This window comes from Podarcis vaucheri (genome assembly GCF_965113315.1).
Source record: "Podarcis vaucheri genome assembly, chromosome: 1".
In the NCBI taxonomy this organism is placed as follows: Eukaryota; Metazoa; Chordata; class Lepidosauria; order Squamata; family Lacertidae; genus Podarcis; species Podarcis vaucheri.
The window spans coordinates 88,950,567-88,977,495 of NC_138759.1; the positions used below are offsets into that span (position 1 = coordinate 88,950,567).

Sequence of the window (26,929 nt, forward strand, 5' to 3'; positions counted from 1 at the left end):
GATCGAGCCACTTGGAGGCACCCTGAGCTCCTCGGTCGCAGCTGCTCGCAACATATTCCTTTTGGACGGGAGGGGCTGGGTTTCTCCCGGGCGCCGCCTCCCTCCGTTCCCCCGCGCGCCCCGCCCTCGCCTCCCAAGGGCTGGGACGAGAGAAGTGTTGTTAAGTTCTGTGTCAGAGTCGCGGCTGCTGCGAGAGAAGAAAACTTAAGTCTGTGGGGACCGAGCGCCAGCACCAAGGTAAAGAATGGAGGGCCTGGGCTTTCGGGAAGGGGTTGCTCGTGAGGAAGCCCGATGCGTTGCGGGGTTGTGGCTTTTTTATTATTATCCTCGGGCGCCCTAGCAGGTGCGGATGGGGACCCAGAAGAGATGCGTTCTCTCCCTCCCTCCCGGGCAAGTTTTTCTGTGCGCCCTTGGTGCGTTCGCGCCTTCTGAAGTTCTGTTGAAAAACGCACACTCGGGTTTTTATTCCTTCTCCCGAGGTTATTGACTCCTTGGGCGGAGTTTGCTCTGTTTTGATCCTGACGGTAGCCAGCGCTGCTTCGCTCCGGGAAGCAGCCGAGCACGGGGCTCCGGTGCCTGGCGCTGGCCTGTACCCGCCATTGGATCGCCTTGCCTGGTTGGCACCTGGTGCTGAACGGCCAAAAGGCACGTCCTGGCGCTGCTTGTGAAATCGTTGCCAGAGTGTAAACGAAGCAGAGCCGGGCGGTTTCGTTTTTGCTGCGCAAGGGGGGCTGGTAACTCTCTGCCTATGCCCGGAGGAGCTCATTACCGCACATATTCCGAGACGTAGCCAGGGCGCGGAAAGATTCTGTGGCTAAGCCTTGGCACATATTATACCTAAGTGGCTCTCCCAGGGAGCCTGCTCTCGGTATGGCAATTTCGTCCCGCTTTTCAGGGACTGGTTTCGGTAAAATATCTGGGTGGAGAGATTGGCGTAGTTGGTCGGCCTCGACTCCCCACCCGAAGCAGAGGCAGAAGCTCAGTCTTCCCTTGTTATTTCCAGTCACCTGACTACATTTATTCCTTGGCTGGAATATTAGATCATGGAAGTTTTCAGTTTGGTTTTTACTTTTTATTTAGAATATGGGTTTAGTTTTAGTGTTTATGATGGGTGGGGTCACACCAGTCATCTGTCTGTTTCATGTTTCCACTCCTAAGATATTCAGCAAAGAGGCCCTCCCACCATCTAAGAATGGGTAGGCATTGTGCCAAAGCAAGCCCTGGTAAGTGGGGTTAGGATTGTAGCCTAAGACTCCTTTCCAGGAGAGGGGAGTTGGCTTTTAAGTGGGGGAGGACTTTGGGGGGGCACAGCGGGAGGGAGGGAGGAAGAGACCTGCTCTTTCTGCAGTGGGTCCACAAAATCCCCTCCCTCTAGTGAAACTTTGCCTAAGTGCCAAGCCCACAGGGACAAGAGATGAGGAGTTAGCAAAAGATGCAGCTTCTAAAGAAGAAGAGGAAGCCAGACAGAACTTTGAGAAAGAGTCACGCTCATAGAAACACTGTGATGTAATGGGGTGGGGCAAGGGCCAGGTGACCTTTTTTGACATTTGCTCCGCTGACAATGTCCCTTGGTTTTTCCACTTGTCTGCTGAAATGACAAGGCTATTTTACTCCCTTGCCTGACCAACCTGTTCCCAGCCTTGCTGATTCCTTTCTGTCCTAGTCTCCCCTTGCTGTTGTTCCTCCCCATCTCCCTAGATCTGTCAAATGCAGTCATTTTACAGTAAAATATTTAACCTTCTCTTCCATTTCAGTAGAGATTACCATTCCCATCCCTGGGATTCCCCAACCTAGTTGTGTTGCTAGGACTAAAAACTCTGAATTCTTCAATGCATGGCCTGGATTTCGTTGGCTTTTTACACACACACACGTCTCAAACAAACAAACTAGACATGGTTGCTAAGTTTGGTCATGTTGTTGTCACATTAATCCTTGAAAAGAAATGTATTACTATTAATAATCCTATAAATTTCTGTTTGGACTGTCACTCACAAATAATCTGTTGGTTTTTTTTAAGTCAACAGATTTATTACCCAGAACAAACATGTATACTGTATAACCAAAACCTCAATTAAAATTCATTTTTGTATCCATCACACACTGGACTTTTTCTTAAGTTATGGCCCACTGTTGTTCTATGGGCCACTTTAACTGTCAAGCACACCTCAGATTGGAATCTGTACCTTGAAACTCCCTGCCTCTTCATTGTATTATCTTAGATGCCTACTGAAAATGTTTTTGAAAATGGCCTTGATTGAGCATTTATTCTTACTTGTTTATGAAGTGGTTATACAACAATGAGCATTTATCTTGCATTCATCTTGGCTGGCTTGTGGGGTGTTTGAATGTCTTCCCATTAGTCCTTCATTCGTTTTACAGCCTTTAATGTATTTCCCTGTCACTTTTCAAAATTCAAAAATGTTGATTTTTTTTTTATATGTCGATTTGTTGCGCTAGAGCAGAGAGGGCTTTTATCCACTTTAATTAGGGAAACCTAAATCTACAGTATGCATTGAATCCCTCCTACATATTAGTGACAGTCTGGAGTCATGAATCTTAATAGTGAGCATGTGTAACCAAAACAGGGCTAGGGAGTAGCAAGAGGCAGATGGATGCTTGGCCCAACTGCACTGGCTGCCAATTAGCTTCTGGACCCAATTCAAAGTACTTAAATGGCTCAGGCCCACAATACCTGAAGGACTGCCCCTCCCCATATAAACCACCCCAGTTTCTGTGTTCTTCATCTGAGGCCCTTCTTCATATGCCTCCTCCACATGAGGTCTGGAGGGTGGCAACACGAGAACGGGCCTTTTCATCCTTGGATACTTCAATTCTTTCTTTCTCACATATACATTTGTTTCTCGTAACAAATCAGTTGCAGTGAACACATGAGATTCCAAGGATATCTGGGGGCTGAGAATTCCCTTGAGCTACATAGAATGTTGCCATATTTCAGGGCAGGCAGTTGGGCCCATTTAGCCCAGTGCTGTCTTTCATGATGATTGGCAGCTGATCTCCAGCGACTCTGGGACTTTCTGCATACAAAGCAAACGCTCTGGCTTCTTGAAGCTGTAGCCCCGCCCTTTCCTCAGACATTTTTAAAAACAGAGTTATAGAATCTCTTCAGCCCCAGGGTAGGGAGGTTGATCACCAGTCCTTCCCAAGCAGCTGTGCTTAGTAAGGAACCTGGGCAACGTGTCCTGCCTTACCAACCTGAAGTTTTTTAGCCACTCTGCATCTTCTTGGGCATTCATTTCCCTAAGGGGATTCTCCTATTCATCCCTCTTTTGAACTTTCAAATAAGGACCTGGGAAATAGTAACTACCGTATTTTTTGCCCTATAGGACGCACCGGCCCATAGGACTCACCTCGTTTTTTTGGGGGGGGAAATGAATTTAAAAAATTTATTTTTCCCCCCAGCCGCGGGGCTGGGGCGGGGGAAGCCCAAGCTTCCCCTGACCCCAGCCCCCAGAACAGGCTGCCACCCGCAAGCCTTGCGAGCCCGCGGGAACTCCCCCCGGGCGCGCAAGGCTTGCGGACACCTGCGCGAAGCACGGGGCGTCCTCTGGAGGGCGCCCCGTGCTCCGGGCTGCAGGCTGCTGCCCGCAAGCCTTGCGAGCCCGCGGGAACTCCCGCCAGGCTTGCAAGGCTTTCGGATAGCTTCCTGAAGCCTGGAGAGCGAGAGGGGTCGGTGCGCACCGACGCCTTTCGCTCTCCAGGCTTCAGCGAAAGCCTGCATTCATCCCATAGGATGCACACACTCTTCCCCTTCATTTTTGGAGGGGAAAAAGTGCGTCCTATAGGGCGAAAAATACAGTATTTTCTCTTGGCTTCTTTGAGAAAAGAGCGTCCCCTAGCTTTGAAGACTTACTGAAAAGCTCCTGTTTGCAAAGGTCTACATAAGTAGTATGGCTCAGGTATGCACATGTTTAGAGATGGGAAGGCCTGGAAAAAAACCTCTCCCCCCCCCATTTTTTCTGGGTTTTCCCCCAGGCCTTCTCATGCAGCCTCTTCTCTAAAAGGCTGGTGAGCTGAAGAAAGAAGGCTCAAGCTTAGGCTGCGATCCGGTTGCCACCTACCTGGGCGTAAACCCCATTGAATACATTAAGGCTTACTTCTAAGGAGATATGTATTGGCTTGCTGTGTTAGCAACTGGATTGGCCCAAGGCCATTGTGGGAATCAAAAACATGTGGTAGAAAAAATATTAAAACATGATGTGTTTTTTTACAAACGCAAGCCAAATCTAACCAGCCACCATATTTGGTTTGAAACAAGTTGGGTGGTGGTAGAGGACAGGGAGACCAGGGGATCAGCTGAAGCTCCTCAAATTGTGTACAGGACTAGAGGCAATTCTGTGGCACAGGTTTGTTGCAATGTTCCTGCTCAGTTTCTTCCCAGGCATTTGTTCCTCTTTTCCCAACTTACATCTTCTGGAGCAGAAGGGAGCAAAGCGAGTGAGAAAGCATGACTTGACTTTTCCATTCCAATTGATTCCAACTTGGCTGGGAGTTTGGGATTCCTTTTCCTCAATTGACCTCTTTGTTTCCCGAAGTCAGATGGGCAGGCGGGGGCTATACATAACAATTTGTGCTGAGATGTGAAATGGCTAACGCTCTTTCCTACTCCCAGGTCTGGGAAGGGCAACTGGATTTAAAAAACCTTTCTGTGTAAACGTCCACACACCCTGAATGTATGCATAAACACAGCCTGCGCACACACTGCACCTTCTCAGCTGATCTGTGTCTAATTAGTTACATATTACTACATTTCTATATCATCTTACCCCCCAAAGAGCTCATTGCAGGAATATGTGCTTTTCTCCTCTGCATTCACTCCTTGAAGCAGCCTGGTGTGATAGGTTAGGCTGAGTGGTAATAACTGGCCCCAGTTCACCCACTGAACGATGGATGGCTGAGCGGGGAGTCTGACAATCTAACCACTACACAACTCTTGTTACCTCTTCACTCATCAAATCAGGAAGGAGCAATTTGCATCCCCATCAGGGCACTGGGCTAAGCAGAGAGGTCTCTGCCCCATCCCAGTGCTGGGTCTACCTTTATTCTTTTTCCTGCCTCTCCCAGGTGGGGGGTCTAGTAAGGATGTGGGTGAGAGAGAGAAAAATGTACTTGCGGGACTGGGCAGAGAGTTACCGTATTGGCCTGAATATAAGCCTCGCTTTCCCCCCAAATCCCGACTGAAAAGTTAAAGTGCAGCGTATATTTGCAACCATACGGTATGCATATATTTGGATATTTTTTTCTCTCCCCCCCCCTTCCAGTTTTAAAGGTGCAGCTCATATTCGGGTGCGGCTTATATTTGGGCCAATACGGTACCCACCCATGACCCAGAGATTCCGCATGCGCTCTGTGATGTGGGTTTTTGAAAACAGGTTTTGAAATTCTTTGCAGAAATAGCTTATAGGGGTATTGGAAGGCCTGCTTATATGGTTCTGAGCAAAGTGTCACATAATGTAAAATAAAAGGTCTACTCCAGTGCTGAGATTTATAAAGAAAAACTGTCAATTATTTTTTGTTGTTGTTGCCAAGATGAAGCTTGAAAATATTGGTGGATTGCATCTGAAGATGACCCTCCCAGTTAAATATTATTGTATACCTATACGTGGGGGAAGACGTTTACTAAAACAGCAATTAAAATTTAAAAAACATTTTGCATTCAGAACATCGAGTATAAAAGCGGTGCTATCTTGTGTTGTCTGCCTTATGGTCAACACGCGCAACATGGCTTTTAATCAGTCCTTGTGATGACTGCCTCTATAAGGGAAGCTGCTGGTTTGCATCAGCTCCCTGCAGACATCTGCTGACTTTCTCCACAGCTTCCAGAAGCCGGAAGCTCTCCTTGGCAACTGTATCAGGTACTCCAGTCGTGAGACAGAAATGTTTCCTTGTCGTGAAGCTGCACCTGTTGAATTTCTTCCAGTTTTGCTGCTGTAAAAGGCTTAGAAGCCTTTGCCGGGAAAGAAGTAGGAAATAATCAAAGCACTTGGCAGGAGCAAACAAACCTCTTTCCCTGACACAACTATCCCCAGCTCTTTCTCTCAATTAGAGCTGTACTTCTGGGGCCTTGTTGGCAGAGGCTTTGAGTCTGAGCTGATTGAGCACTTCTCTGTGCTTTGCTAGTTTCACATTCTCCTAAGCCATCTCTACTATTTTATTTTATTTTTTTTTTATAAAATTTTTATTGGATTTTCACATTTTATATAGACAAAGACAAAAACACAAAAAACATAAAAACAAACAAACAAAAAAAATAAAACAACAAACATATATAGTTTCCAAAAAAAAAAAAAAAACTTATTTTCTAACCCTGGTCATTGACTTCCCCCCACCCCCTCCCTTGCATCCCTATTCCCAAATTTGTATCAGCAAATTGGCATTTCCTTATCCATCTTAATATTAGTCCTTTATATATATATATTAAAAAAAAGCAAAATTAAATTTATTCTAAGTTGGACCTCAGTTCCCTTCCAACGATTTCCCATTTTGTCTTAAATGATAATCTTGTTAGCTAAATCCCATGGTCTTAAGTGTTGTTGAAACTAGATTCTTCCCTCCCTCCTTTCCCCGGTTTGTGTCCCTTCCGAAAATATGTCCAAAATAGCAATTATTAGCCCGGATTCCTTACGTCCGAGGCTCTCAAATCTCTTTCAGTCCCTCTCCGCCGGCCTAGTTGGCAATCCTTTATGTCGGTCTTCACGTCTCGAAAGAGTTCTTTCACAGTCAGTCCAAAATCTCTTCCCATATTTGCAAGCAACTGCTGAGGAATTTCCACAAGGCATGAATTTTGAACATAATCAAAGTCAGAGTCTATGTGGGGGCCCCAATTATATTTCTTTATTTTAAATTCCTTGATTTCATAGATTCCCAGGGCCTCCACTTTCATCTTCTGGATCTTTCGTAGATTTGTAGTAGGTTCAGTCCAATAGTCTCCTTGTTTATATTCCACAGATGTCAGCTTCTGGACAATATTTTCCCATTTCAGTTCTTCTCTTTCTTGTTTTGTCTTCTCCTCTTCTTTGGTTATCATTTCCGGCTCAGCTGTGGATTCTTTCTCAGCCAGGTTCTCATTACATTGAACAGAACTACTTGTTTCAGGATTCAAGGTCATCAATTGTTCACTCATAGCCGTAGTCTGCTCTTGTAAGATTCCAACCAAATAAAACATCCTTTCGATTTCTCCCAGTATCTTTCCCTCCACAGCCATTGTAATTCCACAGAGTTCCCTCTAGAGGGAATCTGGTTACTTAGTATTCTTTTCCCCAACAGTCCTCTGTCTTGTTATTGTTTCTTTATTTCCAACAATTTTAGATCAATTGTAACTCTTTTTAATCCAGAGGTAACTTAGGTAGCAATTTTCCACTATTAACAGTCCGTTTGACAGCTTTGACAGCTGTCAAACTCTGCACTTCTTAAACCAGCTCCAAAGCAGGACGCTCCCGGGCCCGGGAGGGGGGGTTGTTTACAACAGAACATAAAACATCCAACACTCCTCTCTCCTGCTCAAAATTTCCAAATCTTGGAAGTTACTGTCTTTTTTAAAAACTCACCCTTTACAGGGTAGGCACTCCAGCTTAGTTCTTTTTTCGTTGCTCTAGATCGTCTGCAAGGTAGGGGGTGCGGACTTCCTTTTAGCACATCCCCCGATCGTCTCAAATTCAGTGGATAAATTTCTTAAAAACCAAGTCCAAATTACTCACGGGTTGTTTTTTTTCAGCCGAATTTCAAGGAAGGAAGTCAGCGCTCTCCGGTCATGGCTCGCGGCTTCGCTCAGCAGAGGTAGCGATGGACTCTCAGTGCCGCGCCACCCCCCGTATCCCCTCCGCAGCCTTTAAAAAGGCTCTTCGCGAATCAGGGGGGGCGTTTAAGGCACCCGCCGAGTCTTCAGTCCGCAGGCATTCCGCGCCTGCGGTTTTAAGGGTCCCCGTGTCGCCGGCACGGCAAAGACCCATCCCCTGCTGAGCCGATTCCCTCCGGAGCTCGGAGGGAATCCGCCATTCCCAGATCGCGTCAACCCCGGAAGTCGCCATCTCTACTATTTTAAAGAGGTAGCTGCATTAGGGAAAACCAGTTCGTCGTGCAGAGGTCTGGCCCTTTAGTTTAAGGATTCAATCCAAGAGCAATATTCTAACAACACAAGAGAGGTGTGCCGCCACCCCCCCCGGCCCTGACACTGCAATAACAACAATTATTTTAAAAGAAAATGGAACATTGGACCTTCTTTTTTGACCCCAGATGGTCTGGATATGACATCCACAAGCTGAGAAAGTCAGTACGATAAGTGACAAAGCAAATTTACAGAGTGCTGTTTGTATGTGTGTTGAAGCTACAAAAGGAGCGGGGTTGGATCTGAGCATCCAGACCAGAGGCATTGGGGATCAAATTTAGGCATCAGAACTTTCTTTTTAAAGGAAATGAACACTGTGAGTAGCAATCAACATGTTCTGTAAATCTTGATGCCACACTTATCTGTAGGACTTTTTCTAGTTTCTGTCTTGCTCCTTGATCTTGATGAGGAGCGAGTTATTTTTTTTACTGGTTTTGCTAAAACCACGAACAATTCCTGCATTATTATACTGGAACATTATGTACATGTGCACTTCAAGTTTCCTAAAGTATCCAGCACATCAGCATACAACAGCATACAAAAGTGCTTAGGTTTTTTCATATTTACAAAATTATATTGTAGAAATGTAGTCCTGTATTGCATGGGGCATGACTTTTACATGTATGATATATGTTTGTTCCTGCTTATAATTTTGCATATGATTAGCCAGGCTTTCTTTTTCTTTAACTGGCAATGCATGAATGACTTGCACTTGATGGAAAGAATGGTTCATTGTGGACAAATTCCATGCATACATCAATTTAAAAAGGATTGCTCCTCCATCCCCAACTATGAGTGCTCATCTTATTTATTTCATGAAATGCATCACCCAGAAAAAGCTTCTTTCACTTGCAGAACAGTTCAGTTTCTGGTCCTGAAGCCTCTTGCTAAAAATAGACTGATGGAACCGTGAGGCCTTTCCTGCCCTGCCCTATTCATAATAGGAGGTGTCATGTTTTCCCTGCCCCAGCTTTAGCTCTGAACGGGATTTTTGTAAAGTTTGCTTGAGCCTGGAAGCAGAGCAAAAACTTTGCATCAGGATTCAAAATGTCCGGAGCCCCCCAGCTAAATGCAATATTATATTTGTACCTAGGAAAGGAAAGAGAATAGAGAGAGAAAAGAACACTGGGGAGTGACTTGAGGAGAGTTTTATGAGAAAACATGAAAGGGAGATGGAACCATATAACATATTGACTCAAGCTTAGTGTACGTGTAACACTGGAGAATTGTGGTTAGATTTCCTGTAGTTTTAATGAGGTCCTTCAAATTTTAATGAACCAATAAAAATTTTATTGAACCAATGTGGGGCCAGGTGGAGGAGGTATTTACTCCCCTCCCTCCTCTCTTGAAGCTCCAATTTTGGAGGCCCCCCCCCCACAAAGGCACCAAAGCAAAACCCAGAAATATCAGGAGATCTGATTGCAGAACTCCTGTGTAATATGCAATCTGTCTCTAAATGGCTGGCTGGGACTTATGGGAGCTGTAGTCCAAAATGAATGGAGGACACCAGGTTGAGAAAGTCTTCTATAATGGGAAGGATAGTAAGACACATGGACTAATAGCTGCAGTGGCCGTTTGCAGTAACATGAGGGTACAGTCCTAAAGCAGACTTGCCTGGGAATAAGCCCCGGCACTGTGGGAGTTCTGGGGTGTAATCAATCAAGTTTTACACAAGAGTAGACCCATTGAAATTCATGAACCCAATTTAGTCATGTTCCTGAATTTCAGTGGGTCTATTCTGAGTAAAACTTAGCTGGGTGCAGCCCAGTATTGTTAATGTTTTTGAAAACATAGCCAACAGAAAGTTTGTATAAGGCATCCGCTGGGTTCCAAGTATAAAGAAAAGCATAGCTGTCAACTTTTCCCTTTTCTTGCGAGGAATCCTATTTGGAATAAGGGAATTTCCCTTAAAAAAAAAGGGAAAAGTTGACAGCTATGAAGAAAAGTATTAAGGAATAAGGGCAGAAAACAAAAGCAGGCGTTTCCCATAGATCTTTTTTCTTTTGCAGAAGTCAGAAGTTTTGCTTTTAGCTTTGGTGTCTCATGACCTAGAAAGAATTGCAGCTTGTGTTAAGGCCGATAGGATCACAGTGGACGCTGTCCAAAAAAACTTTCGTCACTTTCATAATTATTCAGTTTCTGGGATCTAGAGTCTCTTGCTAAAAACAGACTGGTGCGAGGCCTCTGCTGCTGTTCACTGCACTATTCATAGTATGAAATGCCATGTATTCCAAGCTCTTAGACAGGCAGCTGCTTTATACAGACTGATGCCACTGGGTCCATGTAGCTCAGTATTGTCTACACGGACTACAGCAGCTCTGCTGGGTTTCAGACAGGGAATCTCACTCAGCTCTGCCTGGAGATACTGGGGGTTGAATCTGGGACCTTCTGAATGCAAAGCAGATGCTCTACCCTTGAGCTACAGCCCTGAAAGGCTTTGGCATTGTGCAATAAAAAAGCAGTTTGTTTTTAAGGTGCCACAAGGCTTGATTTTGCTGCAACAGGTACCTGTTCCTCTAGAAACCTAGAAAAAAAATCAGAAGCTTTCCCCCCCTCTCTCTGGGACCATTCCATTTTAGGTTCCTCCCCTCCTGACTCCTTTTCCAAGGGAAGAAGTAGGACCACACCTAATTCCTAAATCACATGTGACTGTGACTCAGCAGATAATTAGTGAGTCCCTGAACAGGCTTTTTTTTTCTTGAGTAGATGGTACTGCTATGCTGTACTTTCAGTTCCTGGTGTGCTGGTTGTGTGGGAAGAACTGTTGTACAAAGCTACATGTTGGCACTTCAGCCTTCACTCAAGGAGACTGATTAAGGCTACAATCCTAACCCCATTGACCTAGGAGAAAGCCCCACTGAATGTAGTAGGGCTTACTTCTGAGTAGATGCAATTAGGCATGTGCTATAAATGCCTTAAAGAACCACAGACTGTGTAAATGAGTCCCGTTAAAGGCAGAAAACACCAAGGATGTATGCCGAGCAAGCCATCGCTGGTGGTTAGAGCAGGGTTGCTGCAACAAGAATGCAAGAGTGACATGTTTTTAGCTCTGGCACTTTGCTAACTTACTTCCTCCCTGTATTTGGCTTCTGATTCCATGGTTTCTGAAAAGCAAATGCAGTTGCTGGTGACAATGTGGGGCAGAGAGAAGGAAGCAGCTTTGTCTCTCTCTCTCCGTCTCTCCCCGCTATACACAGATGTGGGAAGTTTTCTCTCTCTCGCCCCAACAACAAGCTCCTTCGGCTTGTACTGCCTGCAGCGGAGTGATATGGAAGAAGCCATGCTTTGTTTTCAGGGAAACAATTGCTATCTTGAGAGGTTGAACAAGGGGAGTTTGTAGTGGACAAACATAGAAAGTACAGCCGTATCTTAGAATGGGGTGATGGCAGTGGTGAGTCAGAGGGGCAAGGGAGTGAGAACTACCAGGCAGAAGACAGCTAGCTCTGTTGCATGCCTGTTGGCTTTCTGGATGCGTAGTGTTCTGCCTCTCTGTGACATGGGTGCCTCTGTGACATAAAGCAATGGTGTGAAAAGCCTCCTGGCATGTGAGAGAAGTCTGCTACGTGCTGCCTCTCGACATCAGCCCCTCCTCTGTCTTTGGGAGGGCCATAGCTGGAGTAGATTTCTTCCACGTGACATGGGGCTCCCCAAGGAGTTGCTCTGCAGTGGCTCTTATTGCAGAAAGCTAACATGGGAAGGTGGACATGGACTGTTTACTACACACCAAAACCAACTTCTGTTCATTTCAACCTAAATCAGTCCATTCTGTATGGACACATTATCTGAGTTTTAGCTAGCTGGCTGTAGTGTGAGCTGAGAGTTCAATTTATTGAACTGACTTGGTGTAGAGAAAAGCAACAAACATGTACCTCCCCTTACTTCCTGCAGCCAGTTTTTTAATTGATTGTACTTCTCTTTCAAAGTACAGACACATTTTTCATAATATTGCGCCACCTGGAGCTAAAAAGGTGTCAGCAAGAGGCCTTGCTTTCCTCTGGAGTACCAGTGGTGAGCCATTTCCATTAGGCCATGCCGATTGTTATTTTGTTCAGTTTAGCATTTCTTGACAGATAAGACTTTGTAGTGCTCTTATTTTTTTGTCCCCTGCTAGGATCACATCTACTCGGATGGTCCGCCCCTGCCACTTAATGGATCCAAATGGTTTCCAGAGAGTGGTAGGGGATGCTTTATCCCATGTTGATGGCCTTTCAGCTGATTCCCTGGTGGCCCGCTGGAATGTGGAGTAAACCAGGGCTATTGACTGTCTGGCTCTGAAGCGCCCTCTCCAATTGCATGGAGCCCGGACAGCCCCGTGGTTTTCTTTGGAGCTGAGGGCAAGGAAACAATTGCTGAGACAGCTAGAGTGTCAGCGGCAGAAAACTCATTCTGAATCAGACCGGACACGGGTTAGAGCTCAACATCGAGCCTACCAAGTGGCGATAGCGATGGCGAAGAAGACTTTCTTCACCGCCTCTATTGCATCTGCAGAAAATAGTAGCAGGAGACTCTTTCAGGTGGTTTGCAATCTAACGGAACCACCTTTACCACCGGGGTCTTGTAAAGACCCCAAGATCTCCTGCAATGATTTTGCAAAGTTTTTTGCAGATAAAGTCGCTCACATTCACATATTCAGAAGGAGGTAGGCACCACCGTGGGAGTAGGGCCAGGGTGGGAAAGTGCTAGAGCCCTGTCTGGTCAAGTTGCATGGAATCAATTTCAATCCATTACCCCTGAGGATGTGGACAGGCTGCTTGGATGTGTGAAACCAACTACCTGTCTCCTTGATCCTTGCCCATCCTGGCTAATAAAAGCAAGTCGGGAAGGGCTGGGCGATGGGCTCTGCGGGGTGGTGAATGCTTCTCTCTGTGAAGGAGCATTCCCAGATCCGCTGAAAGAGGTGGTCATTAAACTGCTTCTTAAAAAAAACGTCTTTAGACCCGGCCAGTATGGTCAACTATCGCCCAGTCTCAAATCTTCCATTCTTAGGCAAGGTGATTGAGCAGGTGGTTGCTGAACAACTCCAGGTACACCTGGAGGATGCTGACCATTTGGATCCTTTCCAATCGGCTTCAGGCATCATCATGGGACTGAAACGGCCTTGGTCACGCTGGTTGATGATCTCCAGCGGGCTAGGGACAAAGGTGAGAGCTGTTTCCTAGTTCTGCTGGATCTCTCAGTGGCCTTTGATACAATCAACCATACCATCCCTTCTGGACTGTCTAGAGGAGCTGGGAGCTGGGGGCACTGTCATACAGTGGTTCCTCTCCTTCCTCCTGGGCCATGTTCAGAAAGTGGTGGTGGGGGATGAGTGTTCAGACCCCTCGGCTCTCACTTGTGGGGTGCCTCAGGGTTCTGTCCTCTCCCCCATGCTTTTAAACATCTACATGAAGCCGCTGGGAGAGATCATCAGGGGGTTTGGGCTGGGTGTTCATCAATATGCAGATGATACCCAGCTCTACCTCTCTTTCAAATCAGAACCAGTGAAGGTGGTGAAGGTCCTGTGTGAGTGCCTGGAGGCAGTTGGAGGATGGATGGCTGCTAATGGATTGAGGTTGAATCCTGACAAGACAGAAGTACTGTTCTTGGGGGACAGGGGGCGGGCTGGTGTGGAGGACTCCCTGATCCTGAATGGGGTAACTGTGCCCCTGAAGGACCAGGTGCGCAGCCTGGGAGTCATTTTGGACTCATAGCTGTCCATGGAGGCGCAGGTCAAATCTGTATCCAGGGCAGCTGTCTACCAGCTCCACATGGTACGCAGGCTGGGACCCTACCTGCCCGCAGACGGTCTCGCCAGAGTGGTGCATGCTCTAGTTATCTCCCGCTTGGACTACTGCAATGCACTCTATGTGGGGCTACCTTTGAAGGTGACCCGGAAACTACAACTAATCCAGAATGTGGCAGCTAGACTGGTGACTGGGGGCGGCTGCCGAGACCACATTACACTGGTCTTGAAAGACCTACATTGGCTCCCAGTACGTTTCCGAGCACAATTCAAAGGTGCTGACCTTTAAAGCCCTAAACGGCCTCGGTCCTGTATACCTGAAGGAGCGTCTCCACCCCCATTGTTCAGCCCAGACACTGAGATCCAGTGCCGAGGGCCTTCTGGCAGTTCCCTCATTGTGAGAAGTGAGGTTACAGGGAACCAGGCATGGGGCTTTCTCGGTAGTGGCGCCTGCCCTGTGGAACGCTCTCCCATCAGATGTCAAAGAGATAAACAACTACCTGACATTCAGAAGACATCTGGAGCACTGTTCAGGGAAGTTTTTAATGTGTGACATTTTAGAGTATTTTTGGTCTTTGTTGTAAGCCGCCCATAGTGGCTGGAGAAACCCAGCCAGATGGGTGGGGTACAAATAATAAAATAATATTATTATTATTATTATTATTATTATTATTATTATTATTATTATTACTCATTTCAGTCTTTATTCAAATCTGAAATGCAACTGATATGTTCACATTTGCCCCAATAACCACCTGTCTCATGAGATTTCTAGGCAGGTCTGGAAATAAGTATTTAACAACAACAACAAAAGCTCTGCTCTGGGAGAGAGCAGCAGAAGAGATCCCAGCTGTGGTCTTTTGGCTTTCTGGAGTGTGGGTCGAGGGGAAGCAAACCTAATTCTGGTGCAACACATGCCACTAACAGCTTCCTTTCTAGTGCTTTGCTGCCTGAGGAATGTGATAATGGCTACCATAAATGAAATGTCAATGCATGAGCTGATCAGCATTTTTTGCTGCTGTGTGTAAGATGCCTAAGAGCTGGTTGTGAGTAAGAAAGTGTGTCAGCTCCTCTGAAACACCAGCTCCTGACGTGGTGAAAATGCTCCACCAAGATACCTTCAATTATGTTTAATATAACACTTGTCTGGGTAAACTAGGAATAGTCAAAACAGATTCTGAAGCTGCAGGGATGTGGGCTGGGCTGGTGTATTCTTGATCTATGTGTTGAAATCATATACTCTTTTAATGTTGTTGAAGCCAGAAACGCTCTACTACACTCCCCCCTTTTCCTCCTAAGGAGAGACTTTCGTCCTTCATTGAAGAAGTTTGTGGTGTGCTCATTATGAAAGAGAGTTCCCCTGGCTGAGTTGCAGCCTGTAACATTATGCTGTTATCGGGCAGGGTGCTGAACGCACCCAGATAAGCAAGGCAAATGGAGGGAGCTCACAGAACTCACATGGACCCAGTCAGACTAGACTTCCTTCTGGTTTTGCATCTGAAGCAGTGAACTTAGTCATTGGCCTTTTCCAGTGCTTTAGATGAGTCTTTAGATTCTTCATTATTATTGGAGCCAACCACAACTCCCCACCCGTGAGGCTACGTGGTTAAATAACTTCCTTAGTCATTCACCGTAGGGCAATGATGGATATGGTTACCTGAAATAATGCCTTCTGCCATATGGACCTAACTACATTGTAAGATCCTATGCCAAAGCCCTGGCTTAAAGTGCTTCTGCCAAATGAAGTGTGGTGGGAAAAACCAGTTGGCCCTGGGAATTGACTGGGGAGAGAATCATTTTAGCACTGGCACCCTGCTCAGGGACTGGTTTTCCTACAGAGTTTCTTCCACTGTCATAATGGCCTTTTGGGTACCAGGAGGTGAAGATGTTCCTGTTCACTCCAAGCTTCTAAATACCCTGTGTTTTATGCTCTTAGTTTTAAATTGAGCATTAAATTGTATTTTTAAATTGTGTCACTTTTGTTAATTGTGCTGTTCCTGCTCTCCCAGGCCACTTTGTGAGCCATCCATAGAACTCCTTACAATGGGGCGGCTTCATAAATGCAGAAAACACAACTTAACAGATAAATGTAGACAAGGTGGCGACTGGCGGTTTATTCTGCTGCTGCAGCAGTTGCTGTTTAATCTAGATGAAGCCCTTGGACACAGAGGCTTTTCAAGCACAGAGCTCCCTGGCTTTCCTTGGTACTGCCTTACTTCATACTGTAGCTGCTGCCTCCAGAGCATTCTCTTTGAGCCGAGTGTGTTGGGAGGTGGAGTTCTGCGGCACTCCCTTTGCCTCAATTAGTCTCATGCTTGAGGCCTGACTCAGAGGGACAGGCTGTCAGGTTGGAGAGCCAAGAATAGAACAAACTCTGCAGGAAGAGACATCTGTATTGCATGTGGCACCAGTGTACACAAGGAGCTGCAACCTGCTTAATAGCTGCACCGCCTGTTTTCTTTGCTAATTGTTGTACAGTGGTACCTCTGGTTAAGAACTTAATTCGTTCCGGAGGTCCGTTCTTAACCTGAAACTGTTCTTAACCTGAGGAACCACTTTAGCTAATGGGGCCTCCCGCTGCCGTGCGATTTCTGTTCTCATCCTGAGGTAAAGTTCTTAACCAGAGGTACTACTTCCGGATTAGCGGAGTCTGTAACCTGAAGCGTTTGTAACCCGAAGCGTTTGTAACCTGAGGCACCACTGTACTGTCTACCAAGTTTGTACCTCAACACGGAGCATGTGCTTAAGATGCGCCTATTTGGGTGGTTGAATATTGGACTTCCTGCTCTTCTTCCATATTAAAGCAACATTTATTTTTTACTAAAATATATTGGAACTTTGTGAAACCACAGCTTTTTAGTGTTAGATTTGTATGACACATTGGGGTGGGGATGTAATTCTTCTGCCAGGATTTTGGCATCCAAGGCAGCTAGCATTAAAAAATATAGATCTGTAAAAATACGAACCAGTCAAGAGAAAGAGAGACTTAACTAAAGAATCATGGCAAGAAAAATAGACAAACTATGTAGAACTGGCAAAACTGACATATAAGCTACGGGATGAGGATAACTGTGACTTTAAGGATGAATGGGAACCCTTTACAAAGTGTCTGAAGACGCAACAATGTGAGCTGGATTCCTTGGCAGGTTTTGAATAAACATTCACAAACTTTTAATTGATAATAATCAGCTAAATAGTTTGAGGATCTATACAACTTTGTAACATGCAGAAAACAGCAGTCTCAGAGAAACCAAAGACTGGAACTGAGGGAAGTCAGGGGGTGGGTGTGGGTGGGTTATATGTGGGAGGGTGGGGGGAGGGAGGAAAAATGGGGGTAAACAAGGATGATATGCTTTTGGATAATATTTCTTGTTTTAATTTTGAATAAAAAACTTTATAAAAAAGAGAGAAAGAGAGGCTTGAACCATCCCAAACGTACATATATCTGCCAGGGTGGTGGTAGCGACAGCAGGGGGAATATAAAATCTGTAGAGTAGTGGTATTGCAACGTAAGTAGGTCTCCCATCTAGCAAAGCATTTCCAAAATGATTTCAGGAGGTGAGTTAGGCCAGTAGAAATGGTTGTTTCAAATCCTTTGATCATTGTCTGTTGGTTCTAGAAATCTGCTCTGTAAATCGCTCTTTAAACGTAATGTAAACAAATTTTCAAGGATAGGAAGGGGAGGTGCATAAGACATCATTCTACTCTTGGCACTTTGCCAAGTACAACGAAGAATGATGACTGGAATGTGACCTTGGTGACAAATGATCATTAGAGAAAATTACCTGAGTGTGTTAAAAGTATTTGTATCTGCTTTAATCTTGACTAGTTCCTGTATGGTAGCTCCACAGTATTTTGGTACTTGGAAAGAGAGGTCTTGCTAGTTTTGTGTTTATTGTTTAGTTGTTACAAAAAAAACCCCAACAACTCTGGCAGTTTCTTTTTAATGCATGCTATATTTCTAAGTACTGTACTGGAATAGGAACCACTATTTCCTCCATTCCTTTGGCTTTGCTCTTGCTCCCTGGCCTGCCTAGGGGGCCTTGATAATTGTTCTCACAAATACCCCCTTCTGGATTTCAACAATATCTGCGCACATGCACACACACATGCCCCGCTCCAGGCAGGTAGGGATGTTCCAGTCACCCATTACCTGTTTAACTGGTCATTTCTGCAACATCTTCACCTTCTGGCAGTTCTTTGGGCATCTGATCCAGTGTAGTCTATGACCTTTGGAGTTGAACTATTTGCTTTACTGTCAGATAAAAGAATTTGCTTGTTATTGAGGAGAGGAGGGGGGGTGCAAAAAAAGAAAAATGAGGTTGGACCAAGTGGCAAGTTCTATTCACTTAAGGCCCATCAGTTTCAACAGAAACTTAAGTAAAGGTGAGTGCATCCCATTGATTTAAATGTTGTCTAATTTCAGTTTAGTATGGAGGATCTAAACCTTTATATCCCTTGACTTCTGCTGGAGTCTTGCTTTTGACTCGAGTCCTTGCAGCTGTCTAGAATTGTAAATTTATAGAGGTGGGCTTTTTCCATCCAAGGGCCACAGTTCCTCATAGGAAATCTTTGGGAAACCACATACCTGTGGTGGGCGTAGCCAGAGGCAAAAGTGGGCAAACAACAGAATTGACACTTGCTTTTGTACCATAGGCTGCATTCCAGCCACACAAAAGTGCACATGTTTTCCCAGTGATCCATCCAAACAGGAGATGCAGTATTCTCAAAGTTCATGGACGCATTCCAGCCAAGCAAAAGCCATGAAGAAGGTTGCAGTGCAGGGCTGGTGAGGGCTGTGGCTTGAGGAGAGGCCCAATAAAGGAATTTGGCCTGAGGGTCCCCACCCATGCTCTCCAAACACTGGAAGGTGCATTCTCTGCTCATGTGACTGGGCGTCTCCCCTCAACTGTATTCTTTAAGCCCAATTAGGATTGCTAGGTGTCCTTTGCTCTGTTTTCAAAGGATCAATCCTTACTTTGTGAAGCCAGTTTAGGAAAGCATTATGGGATAGGAAATTGTGACATTAGAGAATAAGGGATAGTCCTTTAAAATAAACTTCCCGCAGGAGATAACGGGCATGCCTTTGGCCTGCGTCAACACTATAGATTGCAAATGTGTATAGCAATGAGCTCCCGTTGCTCGGTCCCTGCTTCTGCCAACCTAGCAGTTTGAAAGCATGTCAAAGTGCAAGTAGATAAATAGGTACCGCTCCAGCGGGAAGGTAAACGGCATTTCCGTGCGCTGTTCTGGTTCGCCAGAAGCGGCTTAGTCACAAGTCAGAAATGCCATTTAAATGACTTAAGCTGAGGATTTAAGACTGTGTGGAGATAATTTTCTAACCAAAGCATGTTTTAAGGAGACTGTGGAAAGCATAAGAGCTTTGGAATGACGCAGCAAAAAATAGCGTCGCCATTTTGGCAAGTTCTGTCGAAAGACTTATGTCTGGGAGGAGGAATAGGTCTGTTTTCATATTGTGGGTGAGCCTCCTCAGAGGGACTAAAGAAGGCGATGGATTTGCGAGACTAATGATGGAAAGAGTGCTTTTATTTATGAAAGTGATGATATATGGAAACCATCTTGACATGATGATTGGACGAACGGAAAAATTCACACGGGATTATAACTGGTGTTTACCTGCTTAAGGAGATTATCAGAAGAGATCATAAAGAAAAAAAGAAAAATATACGAACAAGACGAGATGTGGGAACAGCAAGATAGGACTGGATAGAATTATGAACATTATTTGGACAGATTTGTGGATATTAACGCAGCAGCAAGAAGATTGGAATCCCCTTCGGAACTTGAAATATGGGTCCCCCCAACAAAAAATATAAAATTTCGGCTTTGTAATTCGGAATTTATGTGATTTGATTTGATTGGTTGGTTAATAAAAATTATTTTTTTTTAAAAAAAGAAGCGGCTTAGTCATGCTGGTCACATGACCTGGAAGCTGTATGCCAGCTCCCTCGGCCAATAAAGCGAGATGAGCGCCGCAACCCCAGAGTCGTCCGCGATTGGACTTAATGGTCAGGGGTACCTTTACCTTTTTATAGCAACGATGGGGAAACTGTGTCCACTCTCTCCAGATATTGTTGGAGCTCTTGACTCCCATCAGCCCCAGCCAAATATGGCAAGTGGTAATCCAACACCCTCTGGAGGGCTACAGGTTCCCCACTCCTGGTTTGCCACTGAATTTTTCTCTCAGTTTGTTAATTCCTTTGACTTGTACTATTGTTAAGCCATTGCAGAAACTGGCATTTGTACTTTTCATTATCCCTCACTCCTCGACCCTGTTAGGGTTTGATCAGATGATATCAATGAAAAGATAGTTTATAGTCACAGTACCTTTTTCATTATGATTTAGGAGATCTCCCTTGGTCTCATTCTAGCCAGACAGGAAATGAATGGGGCATCTTTTCTGTGAGTGTCCCCCCCCCCATGTACATGGAGAGCAGATAACATGTGTTGAAGATGAAAGCAATGCTTCGAGATAGGAAAGGGTCATGTTTACATAAGCGTCAGTAGTCTGGCAGATGTAACTTCCGTGGCCTATCAGTTCCCGTTTCCTTTCACTATATGAATTGTCATAGCAGCTGTTAGAGGTGCCAGCATCCCACCTCTTATGTATATACACAAGGCAGGATAAACAATAAAGTGCAAATTAGTCTTTGGTGGACGGGAAGGCCAAGGTCTCAACAACCTCACTTTGGAAGAACCCAATTATATCTGTCAGGCAAAAAGCTTTTCCTAACAAATCTGTCTTTCTGGACCCGACCACATTCTCTCTCACTTTCCCTCCAACTAAAAAGCCATCGAAAATGAGCAAGAATGCTGCCCTTTGCACCAGTTAACTAATCATTAAACTGCTTATCGTGACCCCTCCTTCCATTTCTTTTCAGTACTCAGAACTGACTAGGGAATAATAGCACTGCCCTGCAAACGTCAATTCTGCAAAACAAGCAGACCCTTCCTTTTTCTCTGTGTTCAGGTTTTCCCTGTTTATTCGGCGAGTGCCCCCTTATACATCCGGAAAGGATTTGTTTGTCCTTCCTCTGAACTGCTTCTCACAATGTTGTGTCGTCTTGCAAAATTACTTTCTTTCACTTCTCCCTCTTCCCCCCATAGGCCCATGGAAGGAAAAATAATTTTTGGAAAAGGGGGGGGGGGTGTATGGAAAATATTGCATCTGCTGTGGCATGGATGGCTGCCATGTTCTCTTCTCCCTCCCCAGGGGGCTTCCATATGTTTGCCCACCTGTGACTGGTCAAAATTATTCTGTTCACACAGGCTCTCCTCTCCGCAAGGAGTCTCCTCAGGAGAAAGTTGCCCTCTTTCCCTTGCGTAGAAGCTGTGGGTGAGTGGGAACAAGCTAGAAAGGAGTGTCAATGTTTTGCAACTGAGGGAGCGTACCATCTTGGCAGCCTTTGGCCTCAGAGTCGGCACTTTTGTTTAAGCAGCCGCCGTTGAGGTACAGTTTGTTCCTAATGTGGCCTAGGAGTAGCAACATCTGTTTTTTTATATTCATTGGGACATAGGAAGGAAATTGCCATCTAGCTCAATACTGTCTACACTGACTGGCAGAGGCTCTTCAGGGTTTCAGGCAGGGGTCTCTCCCAGCCCTACCTGGAGAGGATTGAAACCTGGGACCTTCTGCATGCCAAACACATGCTCTGCCATTAAGGCTGAATTTGTGACATACACATTCATTAATCCCTGAGTTTGTAGCCTTAGCATATCCAGTCATTGCCTAGCACCATAGCAAGATTGTGGATGATACAATTTTTCAAAAAAGGACTTGTTTTCCTGATTGGAATTTTTCTAGCTTTGTGAATAAGTCTGCAGAAGTAACTGCTCTGCTTGCCTTGCCTGCCCCACACATCTGTAGCATATCAACACCCTGAATGGGGACTGGGATGGGGAGGCAATCAAATTTCTTCCAGCTTTCCCAAAAGCTTCCTTCATTGATTGCCTGGCGTGATTCTAACATGCCACACAGGCTGCATGCACACCATACATTTAAAGCAAAACAGAATCCCGGGAGCTGTAGTTTGCTCCTCAAAGAGCTACAATTCCCAGCACCTTGGATAAAGTACCGTTCCCAGGATCCTTAGAAGGAAGCCACATAGTTTAAACGTATGGTGTGTACATACGACTGGGCAACTGGGTATACAACTCTGGCATTGTCCTGTTGTAAACACAAGCACAACCATAGCACATGGTGGGGCATCTTAGGCCCCGAGGCAAAATGTGGCCTCCTAGGCCTCTCTGCCTGGCCTTTGGGACTCTCGCCAGGCCATGCCCTTCACTGGCCATGTTTCACATTCTCCTCAATTGGTTTTGCCCAGTTGAAATGTGTCCTTGAACTCGGCCTGAGTGGAGGATAAGCGTGTGCAGAAATCTTGCCTACTCTACAAAGGTGAAATGTTACATTCATTGCTTTGCCTGCTTATGCCTCTGGCCCCACCACCTACTGACATGCGGACCCTGGAAGATTGCCCAAAACCAATGCTTAAAAAGGTTCTTCACTCCAGCGATAGCATCTGTTCCTTTTACATGCAAGAAGGGCTGACAAGCCATGGAATAAGCAGGCGCTGGGGCTGGGGAGGGGTTTGCTAATGAGCATCTTTCTGTTGTGGCCATCCATGTACGGTAGTAAGTGAAAACACTGGGCTCGTTTGTGCTTGTTTTCCCTTAGAAGGGAGGGATATATAAATATATTAAATAAATAAATAAATAAAAAGCTGTGCATTCAAGTGCCCAACTGTGGGCAGGGCACTCTTGAGAAATGGTTCTGGAATTGCTAACTGGCATCAGCACAAAAGGGCTGGTTTGCTGTCCACCCTGAAGAATGTTAAAAGGAATCTCAGGCCAGTAGTGAAAATGATTGTCAATTTCTTCCTGTGTCTCAAACCTGAGTTATCCTGAGGCTGTACTTCTCTCCCTTGGTCTCCCTCCCTCTCTTTCTTCTGACCAGCATCATGCACAAAGTCCTTGTGTGCATAATCATTTGACAGGAATTATAACACCGGTAATATTAACTGCTGCGTAATCTGCTGCTTTTTGGTCCAGGGTAGGCTTCTGATTTTCTTCTTGCCCTGGCACCACACGCATTCGAAAGGGCCATCCTATCTCCTGGGAGGTCATACATATATGAGCAACAGGTAAAATAGATCAGCTCCTTTAGGGAGTCACTGGAGAAATCTGAAATGAGAATTGATGGGCTTCTTTTAAAAGATATGCTGCTGACATGCCAAGGCATTGCTGTACATATACTGTACACCACTTGCTGTTCTACAGTGAAATGTAATGGATCAGAAGTTGTGGAGCAAAGAAACTCCCTCTTTACTGCTCCATATACCTTTAAATACGTTGCCAGTACCAGGCCAGAGGTGCATATAGGCAATGACTGTTTTATGCGCATTCAAAGCATGCACAACCATGCACGTGCACATCACCACAACCCAGAAGTGGCTGGAAAAGGAAGCGTCACGGGAGCATGGCGAGCTTATATATGCTCTGCCTACAAGTGTGGGGGTCAGGGATGCAACCCATGCGCAAAACAGCTATTGCCTATACTGTATTTACACAAATGCAATGCACTCCTTTTTGGGCTGAAGTATGTCGCAAAAATTAGGATATGCATTAGATTTGATGCTGCATTTACATTTGCCAGAAAAAAACTGCTTTTGGTTTCAAGGTTTTTGAAAATTGAAGTGTGTGTTAGATTCGATGGCACATTAGATTCACATAATACAGTATTTTAAATTGTGGACACAATTTTAAATGACTGAATGTGCCGTACAGTTTTAGGCTGCAGGCACTGATTCAATGAGAATATACTATGCCATCTTGCCTGTTGCCCTTATTAAGCTTTTCAAATTTATTTAAGTCGAATTATATATGTTTTCCACTGTGTAACTATGGTCTGAGGGAGGTTTGAGGGCAATATATCAGTGGAAGAGTTCGTACTTTGCATGCTGAAGCCCATCTCCCCGAGGTAGGACTGGGAAAGACAGCTGTATGAACCCCAGGAGAGCAACCACTCATCAGCATATAGACAGCAGTGAATTAGATAGGCTAATAGTCTGATCTGGAATAAGGCAGCAGCACCCTATCAGGCAAGAGGAGGTGGTGAAGAAAAAGCTGTGTCTGTGTGGTGCCAATTCTCAAAGTCTTCATTTCATAACAATCATGAGCTATAATGTGGAAGGAAGGGGTTTCTCAGAAATAGCTGGATTCGCCTTTTGAGATGCAAGACGGATCATAAGATGCACGCAGGACTCTTGGGACGAGAAAAAAAGGGACATTACTCGGGTTTTTTGAGAAGTTACTAGTCACTTAGTTCTCTCTCAAGTCCTATATGGAATTCACACGTTCCTTTAAAAGCAGAGGACAAAAAATAAAGAGCAAAGTTGGTGGAGGTTATCAATGAAACTGCCTAAAAATTAAACAGTTAATAAGTGCCAAAGCATTGCGCTTGAAGGATACATGCCCTCCAACCCTTGCTTAGCCAACTTCAGGTAGTAATATGTTCTTCCTTTAGTTTTAGGATTCTGCTACTACAGCCTTCATCCCCCTGATGCCCTCCAGGAGTTTCGAAGCACAGTTTGCATCAGCAGTAGCACTGATGTGAGTTGTATTCCAGAGGGCACCAGGTTGGTGAAGCCTGCTCTGCTGGACCGCTCTATTCAGCATGACATTTGCTGCCTTGTGACTTCCTTTTGGCTCCCCCCACTGGCCATTTTTGGTTCTGATGCACCATCGAGACACGAGGTGATGCATATATATAAAGGGTGATCTGCATGGTTTTTTGTTCAGTACGGTGGAATTTATTTTGCAGGTGCGCTATTAGGGTTTTACCTCTTTTGTTTTTCAGTGCTGGGAGCCTCGCTGAGACATGTCACGCCCCTCTGCTCCTCCGCCAGGCTACGATGATCGGAACCCCCTCTATCCTCCACCAGTGGGGGGATATCCTGCGGGGTACCCAGGAGGCTACCCACAGCCCCAGCCACAGCCCCCACCATACGGTGGTGGGTACGCACAGCCTGGAGGCTACTCGCAACCAGGGGGTTATCCACAGCCGGTTCCTATTATGCCTACGGTCCCAATGGGCTTTGGTATGCATTTTGATATGTTTTCCTCCTATGATGGGGAAGGGGGAATACATTCATGAGTGGGTGGGGGATTGGCCAGCTGAAAAACAAATGGAAAAGGGAGTAGCAAAATGCCACAACTAGATGGCTACAAAAGCAGGAAGTATTAAATATTCCTCTTCTTTCTGCTCCTCCTCCTCCTCTTTCTCCTTTTTAAAATGTCCTAACTTTTCTAGGCACTGCCCTGCCCGCAGACTCACAATCTAATGGAGATAACACAAAAGGAAAGAAGAATGGGGAGGGAAGAATAAAGCAAGCACGAAAGCAGCTGCTCCTTTCTGCAGCTTATGAAAAGGGGCCAGATTGGGCTTTGCCATTATGGTCTTCTTGAGAGGCAGGGAGTCCAGCCTCCCAGTGACCCCTTGATCTTCTAGCTGATGTGGTTGGGGCTGGAGTCTGCTTCTATCCAGCATTGTAGTCCCAGGGCAACTGGCAGGGGACAGAATTGTATGTGTGTGCGTGTGCATGCATGCATGTGCTGGAGTTGTAGTCCAGCAATATCCGGAGGGACACAAATTCCCTACCTCTGATATATTTGCCTGATTTAATTGCCATATTATACTTTCAAACAACCTGGTTAAAAGGGTGGGTTTCCTTCATGCTTACATTATACTTATATGGATGAGTGGGCAAAGTGAATATTCTCATTTGCTCTAGTGAGTATGAATATGGAACTTTGGAGTGCTAATCAAATCTAGGTTATGTTAATAGGAAGTTAAAGGGTGTGTGTGTATCATGGAGGAGGCATTAAAAAGAAAGGCTTATGCTATAATAGGCCACTCCTTTTGATCTGCAGCTAAAATTGCCTTTTGAGGCAAATACACTTCTAGCCACGTAAAGTGGTCTGAGAAGAATATGTACTTAATGCACAGCTTCAGGAGATTTTGCAATCAAGTGGCTTGGTTTCAGTAGCAGCTCCCTGGCAGTAAATACCCAGGTGCTGAGATCTAAGTAACCTGAATGATCGGTGCAGAGGAAAGGCATATGGGAGATGGTGATTTTAGGGGAAGATAATGAGTAGCTAGAGAGGGTGAATTTAGAGCTCAGAGGGCACTGAGAGACTTTCAGCCTTTCAAAGAGTTGACTGTATGGGAGGCAAGTCTTTGCACACCCACCCCAGAAGGTTCTGAAAATACTATAACCAACCCAGGCCAGGAAATTGTTCCTGGTTCTTCTCTTCTCTAGTTAGAGCAGGTGAAGTTAATGTAGAATAAATACCACCATTTTGTCTTCCTTTTGACAGGAGATGTCTATGGTGGCGGCGCTGCTGGAGAGGATGGGACTTTCACTACAGCAGACTGGGATGACAAGAAAGTCAGACACGTTTTCATCCGCAAGGTAATAACTTGAGGAACTACCACTGCATGGTCCCCCATTGCAGCCTCTGCTTTAATGGATACTTCTCTTGGAAGAAGCTAGTCTGTTGCCTTGTGTCAGAGGGAGAGAATCTGCAGAGAGCAACCCTTGGTATCTTTGCAAAGGAGTCTGTTCACTCTGCTAGGAGGAGTGTTGCCCCGTTCTGCAGAAATGAATGAATTGTGGTTACAAGGCGACAACTAGGCATTTAGACTCGATAGGGGCAGGGCCTCCTTTTAGAGAACTGAAAGTTTTGCTAACAGTGTTAATAAAACAAATCATGCTGCTTTTTCAGCTAGCATTTTGAAGCACCCCCTTCTGCTATCCCTGGGTGACTGTGTAACTTTTCAGAAATGCAAAACTGTAAGGAAGGACAGCTGAGCACAGCATCCAAACACCTAGGTGAGAAGCAGTTCAGAAATACATTGTTTCTTGCTTTCCCAAATGGTATGTGGTAGGTAGCAAACTCAGTTTATATCCCCCAGGGCAAGTGTAGGGAACCTGGGGCTCTCCAGATGTTGCTAAACTACAACCCCTATCATCCCTGACCATTGGCCATACATGTTGGGGCTG

At 45.3% G+C, this 26,929-nt stretch overlaps 1 protein-coding gene across 1 annotated transcript in view; it reads left to right on the forward strand.

Moving 5' to 3' along the window:
• Positions 1-93: 93 nt before the first annotated feature.
• The window catches only part of LOC309541137 (protein lifeguard 3-like), a 35,141-nt gene continuing 8,305 nt past the window's right edge, over positions 94-26,929 (forward strand). The window contains exons 1-3 of the mRNA XM_082238599.1: positions 94-237; positions 24,724-24,964; positions 26,244-26,338. Of these exons, the coding sequence (XP_082094725.1) occupies positions 24,745-24,964; positions 26,244-26,338 (315 nt within the window). The 5' untranslated portion in view covers positions 94-237; positions 24,724-24,744. The remainder of the gene's footprint in view (positions 238-24,723; positions 24,965-26,243; positions 26,339-26,929) is intronic.